Genomic DNA, 10,000 nt, shown 5'->3' with positions numbered 1-10,000 from the left:
TACGCGGAACAGAGCTGTAATCTGATAGTATTCGTGTCTTATCAGAGTCTCACATGATAAACAAGCCTGCAGGAGCCTGAGATCGCCCGCTAAAACAACCAGGAACAACCCCAGTTCTGATACAGTAATGCAGCTTTAGGAGGAAGAGCGTCACTTGTCCACACCCGGACTGATGGACTGGTTTACTCCGTGTTTGTTTTTGGTGTGGCATTCAGGAAATGCTTGTTTCCCTTCCTCTTTGCCTGGTTTCTGAATCCTCTGAGCCGTAAATAGCAGCGTGGTGTAATCAGGAGACTCGGCCCGCACAAGCACAATGTGGGCTCTGTTGCGCCAGTGTGAACCTTGAGTGAAGTGCATTGTGTTGGGTCTTAAAGAGCCCTCTAGACCGCACATCTCAGTCTTGTTAAGAGGGTTATGAAGGGCCACTGCGGAGCTGATTGTTTGCGCACACTTTAATGCTTTGGGCTTTTAACGTGAATTTCCGTCCTGTCCTGAAACGTGCCATAATCACAGCCGCATTTTTAGCGCTAATCTCTGAAAGCTCCACGTATAATCCCGCCAAATATGTTAATTCTGCTGTTTGTTTGGAGTTGAACTCAAGAACCTCCGACTAAATTAAAACAAAAAATGAGGAATGTTCTAGAGAAATGCTTAAGGACAACATGCAACTGCATTATCAATGCATGCAACTGCAGTTATTTAACATTTTTGAGTGAAAAAACAATATTGAGCGGGAAATAATATGTGGCGGGGCTTAATATGATGAAAAAACCTTAGCATTGAGTCAGTGAGTCTTGCATGTGTGACCACAGAGCATGGTGCTCGCAACACCAAGGTCATGGGGTCAATTCCAAGGGAATGTATGAACTCATCAAATGTAATATCTTGAATGCAATGTAAGTTACTTTGGATAAAAGTGCATTAAAGTACATGCATTTATGGGCATAAAAGTTCATGCATTTATGGGCATAAAAGTACATGCATTTATGGCCATAAAAGTACATGCATGTATGGGCATAAAAGTACATGCATTTATGGGCATAAAAGTACATGCATTTATAGGCATAAAAGTACATGCATTTATGGGCATAAAAGTACATGCATTTATAGGCTTAAAAGTATATGCATGTATGGGCATAAAAGTTCATGCATTTATGGGCATAAAAGTACATGCATTTATAGGCTTAAAAGTACATGCATTTATGGGCATAAAAGTACATGCATTAATAGGCATAAAAGTACATGCATGTATGGGCATAAAAGTACATGCATTTATGGGCATAAAAGTTCATGCATTTATGGGCATAAAAGTACATGCATTTATAGGCTTAAAAGTACATGCATGTATGGGCATAAAAGTACATGCATTAATAGGCTTAAAAGTACATGCATGTATGGGCATAAAAGTACATGCATTAATAGGCTTAAAAGTACATGCATGTATGGGCATAAAAGTATATGCATGTATGGGCATAAAAGTATATGCATGAATGGGCATAAAAGTACATGCATGAATGGGCATAAAAGTACATGCATGTATGGGCATAAAAGTACATGCATGTATGGGCATAAAAGTACATGCATTTATGGGCATAAAAGTACATGCATTTATAGGCTAAAAAGTACATGCATGTATGGGCATAAAAGTACATGCATGTATGGGCATAAAAGTACATGCATTAATAGGCATAAAAGTACATGCATTTATGGGCATAAAAGTTCATGCATTTATGGGCTTAAAAGTACATGCATGTATGGGCATAAAAGTACATGCATGTATGGGCATAAAAGTACATGCATTAATAGGCATAAAAGTACATGCATTTATGGGCATAAAAGTTCATGCATTTATGGGCATAAAAGTACATAGGCATAAAAGTTCATGCATGTATGGGCATAAAAGTACATGCATGTATGGGCATAAAAGTACATGCATGTATGGGCATAAAAGTACATGCATGTATGGGCATAAAAGTACATGCATTAATAGGCATAAAAGTACATGCATTTATGGTCATAAAAGTACATGCATTAATGGGCATAAAAGTACATGCATTTATAGGCATAAAAGTACATGCATTTATGGGCATAAAAGTTCATGCATTTATGGGCATAAAAGTACATGCATTAATGGGCATAAAAGTACATGCATTTATAGGCATAAAAGTACATGCATTTATAGGCATAAAAGTTCATGCATGTATGGGCATAAAAGTACATGCATTTTTGGGCATAAAAATTCATGCATATTGTGTGAGACCTTTTTTGTAATTTAAGTAACACACTCTCTCTCTCTCTCTCCTTCTCCTTCCCTCTTTCAGATTGATCGGTCACTCCATGGGGATTCTCCGGTGCTTTCCGTCTGGTTTCTCCTGCCCTTCACCCCTCGGCCTGCCCTCCACCCTCTACAGCACCGCCTCTATACAAATCATGAAACTGGTATTAACTGAATGGCAATTGATATGGATTTTTACTGTTTCCAGTAGACAGTAAACACACCTACACACACAGACACAAACACACACCAGTACATGCGCACACACACACACATACACACACACACACACACACACACACACACACACACACTCACTCACACATACACACTGACACATCACACCAGCAGGAGTGACCTCATGATAGAGTCATATCCTCCCCTGTCCGACCCAAATCCCCCGACTTGGCCCGTCCCAGGGCTCCTGCAGGAGGCCTCATTCAAACGCCAGGTTTCAGGATATATACCTCTCTCTGAGTGCAATCCACGGCTGAGCTCCTCGACAGAAAGGCTTTATTCTTCCTAGATTTGTGTGTGTTTGCTGTTGGTCGTGCGTGGAGCCACACGTGACCCGTGCTCCGAGTGCATGCCGACGACAGCGAGGATGGCCCCGCAGAACACCGAGGCCGACGCCGTGCAGATGCAGGCCCTGGGGCCGCCCGCGGAGAAACATGGAGGAGGGGGCGGGGCTAACGGAGTGGGCGGGGCCGGAGGGCGGGGCTTGGAGTGTCAGGAGGAGTCAGTCAGTGAGGTTTCTATAGACCGGATCCCACTGCGCCAGTGGGTGATGCACGGAGCCGTCATGTTCGGGCGAGAGTTCTGCTATGCCATGGAGACGGCGCTGGTCACGCCTGTGCTGCTGCAGATCGGTGAGACTTACTGACCAGAAACATTCACATCACAAGAAACCAAATCAGAAAGTCTAACACGGCCTGATGCACACATCTGATATTTGTGCCTTGATTTCAAATTGGTGTATGATGTTTTCACTCTATTTTTTGGATAAACTTCAGGCCTCTTCTGCTGCGTGTGTGTGTGTGATGGATAGGTTTAGGGGTCAGGTTAGTGTGTGTGTATGATGGGTGTGTGTGATGGGTGGGTGGGTTTAGGGGTCGGGTTAGTGTGTGTGTGTGTGAGACATGGGTAGGTTTAGGGGTCGGGTTAGTGTGTGTGTGTGTGTGTGTGTGTGTGTAAGATGGGTAGGTTTAGGGGTCGGGTTAGTGTGTGTGTGTGAGATGGGTAGGTTTAGGGGTCGGGTTAGTGTGTGTGTGTGTGTCAGAGATGGTGTTCGGTTTAGGGGTCGTGTGTGTGTATGATGGGAAGGTTTAGGGGTCGGGTTAGTGTGTGTGTGTGTGTGTGTGTGTGTGTGTGTGTGTGTGATGGGAAGGTTTAGGGGTTGTGTGTGTGTGTGTGTGTGTGTGTGTGTGTGTGTGTGTGTGTGTGTATGATGGGAAGGTTTAGGGGTCGGGTTAGTGTGTGTGTGTGTGTGTGATGGGAAGGTTTAGGGGTTGTGTGTGTGTGTGTGTATGATGGGAAGGTTTAGGGGTCGGGTTAGTTTGTGTGTGTGTGATGGGAAGGTTTAGGGGTCGGGTTAGTTTGTGTGTGTGTGTGTGTGTGTGTGTGTGTGTGTGTGTGTGTGTGTGTGTGTGTGTGATGGGAAGGTTTAGGGGTCGTGTGTGTGTGTATGTGTGAGTGAGTGATGGTAGGTTTAGGGGTCGGGTTAGTGTGTGTGATGGGTAGGTTTAGGGGTCGGGTTAGTGTGTGTGTGTGTGATGGGAAGATTTAGGGGTCGTGTGAGTGAGTAAGTGAGTGAGTGAGTGATGGGTAGGTTTAGGGGTCGGGTTAGTGTGTGTGTGTGTGTGTGTGTGCGTGTGCGTGTGTGTGATGGGTAGGTTTAGGGGTCGGGTTAGTGTGTGTGTGATGGGTAGGTTTAGGGGTCGGGTTAGTGTGTGTGTGATGGGTAGGTTTAGGGGTAGGATTAGTGTAAGGGGACAGAATATACAGTTTGGTCAGTATAAAAACCATTACATCTATGGAGAGTCCTCACAAAGATAGCGAACCACACTGTGAGTGTGTGTGTGTGTTTGAGAGAGAGTGAGAGTGAAAGTGAGAGTGAGAGAGAGACATGCGCTGCATGACTCGTCTGCCAGTTCATAGATTATGTAAACGACACTCCAGGCCTTTATTTCACTCATGCAAACAGCTGTGGGTCTGGAGGAGCAGGGCCGTTTTTGTTCCTCATAATCATAATGCTCATTCTGAACAGGAAGTCCCCTTTCCTAAACAGGAAGCCCAACAGTGATTGGTGTGATATTATTTAATTACGTCTACATAGTATATGTGACTTAAATCAATTACTGCTAAAGTTTATTTTTTGCCTTTTTTCATGAAGGAACCCAACTAACTCTGTTAAAGTTAACATGAAATGGTATTCACAATAACAACCCATTTTAAATCCACACTTTGCTGTATTTTCATATTTAGCAGGATAAAAACCTAAAAAAAAAATTGTTTACATTATTTGTTTATTGAAAGAAGTCTCTTAATGCTCAAGGCTGCATTTATTTGATCAAAAATACAGTAAAAACAGCAATATTGTGAAATATATTATCACAGGTAATCTTTTAAACTGTGATCAAAGCTGAATTTTGGAATTTCAGAAAATCGAATCCGATCCGAATTTTTTTATGACGGACGAAAGTTTCGGAGGCAGTGATTGACATAACGTGAGTTCGTGTTTATTTTTTTACGTGCAAAAATTTCGGACACGCCTTTAAAGGTGCTGTATGTGATTTAGTCGACCGTACTAAAGCATAAGAATATGCTTTTGCAGATATTTAGGAAACATGGCAGTTCTGTTCTGAAAACAGATGCTACTTTGTTTATTCTACTTTATAATGTGTGTTCTGTGTCGTAATGTCTGTTTTTGTTCTGGTCTGTGTGACTCCGCCCACTGCCAGTTCAGCCAATAGTATTTCGACGCCCCGGGTTGCCAGTTGTTGAAACAGTCTATTGCAGCCAAGCCTACAAATGAACTGGGTCAGAGATCGCAGATCCATCTATAACACTGTATGACCAGAGGCATATGAAAACATGGATGAATCAACTGATCAGCTTTCAGTGTAAAGCTGGACACCTTCCATGGCTCATTCCTGTTACCTATGCTCAATCTGGCAACCCTGCGTGCGCGTCGAGGCGTGAGAAACAACTCTAAACTGCAGTACCCATTCAATCACTAGCTATCAATATGAAATACTGCACCTTTAATTGCAGTGTAAGTCACTTTTGCATCTCCTAAATGCATAAATGCACACACTTTTCGTTTTTTCACTCGTTCGCACTGCAGCACCAGTTAGTTATTAGCTACACTTCTCGCTAGACCTTGCTAGCATACCATGACAGCAACCGAGGACACATTTACTCTGAACAGTGTTTTTCTCTCCATAATTTATTGCGCTGTAACTCTGTCATTTCAATGAACTGCTCCTTCAAAAGAGCCGATTCAGTCATCGCTCAATAATCTGTGCATGTAATTTTACAACACTTTACAGTACGGTCTCAGTAGTTGACATGAGTTTATGTATTAACTGATAATGAGCAATACATTTGTTACAGTATTTGTTCATATTTATTAACATTAGTTAATTCATTGTCCATTTGATACAACTTCTGAATTTAATAATGTTGAAATTACCTTATAGGGTTAATAAATACTTTAGTAGTTTAATCATATTCATTGTTAAATCATGTTAACTACTATTGTAAACTGTTACCATAAACCCTGTAACATACTGCACTGCAAAAAAAAAAAAGATCTATACGTTATGACAACATGTTTTTACATTGCTTTAACTCAACAAAATAAGTTAAGCAATTTTCAACTTTTTTTAATAAGTTATACAAGATAAGTCAGTTTAATGTCATTTAAGTTGAAATGACTTAAACATCCAAGTTGATTGTACTTAAATTTAAGGCAGCAACTTTACAGTGTGCTGTTTATCAACATTTCTTTGTTTATTGTACTTTATTGTACACTTTAGTGTTTAAGTTTGATTTCCTTTTTTTTTTTGTGCTAGAAAAGTACTGCAAAGTTTTTTTTCACATTCTGATAATTATCTAAATTGTCTGTAGAAAGTGAATCTTGATTGTCGTTTAAGAATGCTCTCATTTGCTCTGTTGCGTATCATTGGTGATTATGTAAAGTAATGGAGAATTCCCTGGATTTAAAGGATTAGGTTTAGGCCAGTGTGAGAGATGCGACATGCTAACTTTAGAGTCTTCTGTGACTGTGTCTGCAAAGATCAGGCACTTTGTGTCCGAACGACAATTGCAATGGATAAGAAGATTTGTGGAGGTTGATCCGCCCTCGTGTGTGTGTGTGTGTGACGGGAAGGTTCAGGGGTCGGGTTAGCGTGCGCGACGGGAAGGTTCAGGGGTCGGGTTAGCGTGCGCGACGGGAAGGTTCAGGGGTCGGGTTAGCGTGCGCGACGGGAAGATTCAGGGGTCGGGTTAGCGTGCGCGACGGCAAGGTTCAGGGGTCGGGTTAGCGTGCGCGACGGCAAGGTTCAGGGGTTGGGTTAGCGTGCGCGACGGGAAGGTTCAGGGGTCGGGTTAGCGTGCGCGACGGGAAGGTTCAGGGGTCGGGTTAGCGTGCGCGACGGCAAGGTTCAGGGGTCGGGTTAGCGTGCGCGACGGGAAGGTTCAGGGGTTGGGTTAGCGTGCGCGACGGCAAGGTTCAGGGGTTGGGTTAGCGTGCGCGACGGCAAGGTTCAGGGGTTGGGTTAGCGTGCGCGACGGGAAGGTTCAGGGGTCGGGTTAGCGTGCGCGACGGCAAGGTTCAGGGGTCGGGTTAGCGTGCGCGACGGGAAGGTTCAGGGGTTGGGTTAGCGTGCGCGACGGGAAGGTTCAGGGGTCGGGTTAGCGTGCGCGACGGGAAGGTTCAGGGGTCGGGTTAGCGTGCGCGACGGGAAGGTTCAGGGGTTGGGTTAGCGTGCGCGACGGCAAGGTTCAGGGGTTGGGTTAGCGTGCGCGACGGGAAGGTTCAGGGGTCGGGTTAGCGTGCGCGACGGCAAGGTTCAGGGGTCGGGTTAGCGTGCGCGACGGGAAGGTTCAGGGGTCGGGTTAGCGTGCGCGACGGGAAGGTTCAGGGGTCGGGTTAGCGCGCGCGACGGGAAGGTTCAGGGGTCGGGTTAGCGCGCGCGCGACGGGAAGGTTCAGGGGTCGGGTTAGCGTGCGCGACGGGAAGGTTCAGGGGTCGGGTTAGCGCGCGCGCGACGGGAAGGTTCAGGGGTCGGGTTAGCGTGCGCGACGGCAAGGTTCAGGGGTTGGGTTAGCGTGCGCAACGGGAAGGTTCAGGGGTCGGGTTAGCGTGCGCGACGGGAAGGTTCAGGGGTCGGGTTAGCGTGCGCGACGGGAAGGTTCAGGGGTCGGGTTAGCGTGCGTGACGGGAAGGATGAGGGGGTCGGGTTAGCGTGCGCGACGGCAAGGTTCAGGGGTTGGGTTAGCGTGCGCGACGGGAAGGTTCAGGGGTCGGGTTAGCGTGTGTTACGGGTAGGTTCAGGGGTCGGGTTAGCGTGTGTTACGGGTAGATTCAGGGGTCGGGTTAGCGTGCGCGACGGGAAGGTTCAGGGGTCGGGTTAGCGTGCGCGACGGGAAGGTTCAGGGGTCGGGTTAGCGTGCGCGACGGAAAGATTCAGGGGTCGGGTTAGCGTGCGTGACGGGAAGGATGAGGGGGTCGGGTTAGCGTGCGCGACGGGAAGATTCAGGGGTCGGGTTAGTGTGTGTTACGGGTAGGTTCAGGGGTCGGGTTAGCGTGCGCGACGGGAAGGCTCAGGGGTCGGGTTAGCGTGCGCGACGGGAAGGCTCAGGGGTCGGGTTAGCATGCGCGACGGGAAGGTTCAGGGGTCGGGTTAGCGTGCGCGATGGGAAGGTTCAGGGGTTGGCTTAGCGTGCGCGACGGGAAGGTTCAGGGGTCGGGTTAGCGTGCGCGACGGGAAGGTTCAGGGGTCGGGTTAGCGTGCGCGACGGGAAGATTCAGGGGTCGGGTTAGCGTGCGCGACGGGAAGGTTCAGGGGTCGGGTTAGCGTGCGCGACGGGAAGGTTCAGGGGTCGGGTTAGCGTGCGCGACGGGAAGGCTCAGGGGTCGGCTTAGCGTGCGCGACGGGAAGGTTCAGGGGTCGGGTTAGCGTGCGCGACGGGAAGGTTCAGGTGTCGGGTTAGCGTGCGCGACGGGAAGGTTCAGGGGTCGGGTTAGCGTGCGCGACGGGAAGGTTCAGGGGTCGGGTTAGCGTGCGCGACGGGAAGGATGAGGGGTTTGGTTAGTGTAAGAGGAGAGAATATACAGTTTGTGCAGTATAAAAATCATTACGTCTATGGAATGTCCCCATTTAGATAGCTAAGTAAACACGTGTGTGTGTGTGTGTGTGTGTGGGGATGTTTACAACCACAATATGAATCTGCCTATTTGAAATTCCCTCTTTGCATTCCACGTGCAGAGACAGAAAACACAGGATCATAAAGGCAGGGAATGTGTGGCCCGTCGCTGGGTTGGGAATGTGTGACTCAGCAGATTCCGCGGTTCGGGATGAGGCACACGCGTATCCCAGAATGCTCAGCTGGTTTGGGGGTAAACAGGAGCCATGTCGTTTTTTTAAGCTAGTAAATGTGTGGAATTTTGTGAAGGAATTTTGCTTTTCACAGACTCTGGATTTTATACATTCTGCAATGATGGGAAAAAAAACTCCCACTAAGCAAACAGACCTCATTCCCAAGCATACAGACCATAAACACACGCCCTTCACAAGCCACAAACATGTGTTGATGTGCTTTACAAAATTACTTAGATTACACACACAGTGTGTATGGTTATGTTTGAAGCAGCACACTACGTTACTTGTACCATGTCTGCTGTATGTATACCGGATGCAAATGTATAAAACCTATAACATTTGCCAAAATATGCAGTATATTGGACTATCAAACTTTTTTTTAATAATCTCAAATAACTACATATATTTGTTATTCTAAATGTCCATTTTACAGGGAAATATAAATGCATAAAAATTCATTTTTCTAACTTTATAAGAAACACATTTATTATTTTAAAAAATAACAATGATATATTTATTTAACTAAATTGTGTGTATGGATTTATGTGTATATATATATATATATATATAATTAAAAACATTATAAAATTAATAATAATAAAAAATTATATATATATATATATATATATATATATATAATTTTTTTATTATTATTATTTGTATAATGTTTTTAATTATATATATATATATATATATATATATAATTAATTATATTAATAAATATTTGTTATTAATCCATTTTATTGGTATGATTTATTTTATATAATTATAGATCATTCAAACTAAGAATAAATACATGTTTCTTATTTTATATAATTGTACATTATTCATAATAATAAATAATACGTGTTTTTTATTTTATATAAAGTAAGAAACATGTACTTTATGCATTTATATTTCCTTTTAAAAATGTATATTTTATATAGATATTCTCAAATTCACGTGCGTATGTAAAAAAATAAAAATAATAATTTTATTTCATCAAATGTAACTGTTACTTACTGTCTCAGAGCACATACAGTATATGTATATATATATATATATATATATATATATATATATATATAGTTGCGTTGTGCGCTGTAAGCCGCTACGCTAGTGTTGCAGCTCGCGGCCG

At 44.4% G+C, this 10,000-nt stretch overlaps 1 protein-coding gene across 1 annotated transcript in view; it reads left to right on the top strand.

The window, feature by feature from the left end:
- LOC130078543 (solute carrier family 45 member 4) overlaps nt 1–10,000 on the top strand; it is a 62,744-nt gene that overhangs the window by 25,149 nt on the left and 27,595 nt on the right. Inside the window, 1 exon segment of the mRNA XM_056244081.1 lies at nt 2,322–3,144. Coding sequence (XP_056100056.1) covers nt 2,862–3,144 — 283 coding nt within the window. The 5' untranslated portion in view covers nt 2,322–2,861.

The sequence above is a fragment of the Rhinichthys klamathensis genome, unplaced genomic scaffold (genome assembly GCF_029890125.1).
Source record: "Rhinichthys klamathensis goyatoka isolate OS25496 unplaced genomic scaffold, OSU_Roscu_1.1 h1tg000906l_1, whole genome shotgun sequence".
NCBI lineage: Eukaryota > Metazoa > Chordata > Actinopteri > Cypriniformes > Leuciscidae > Rhinichthys > Rhinichthys klamathensis.
This window is presented reverse-complemented; position numbering and strand designations above follow the sequence as displayed.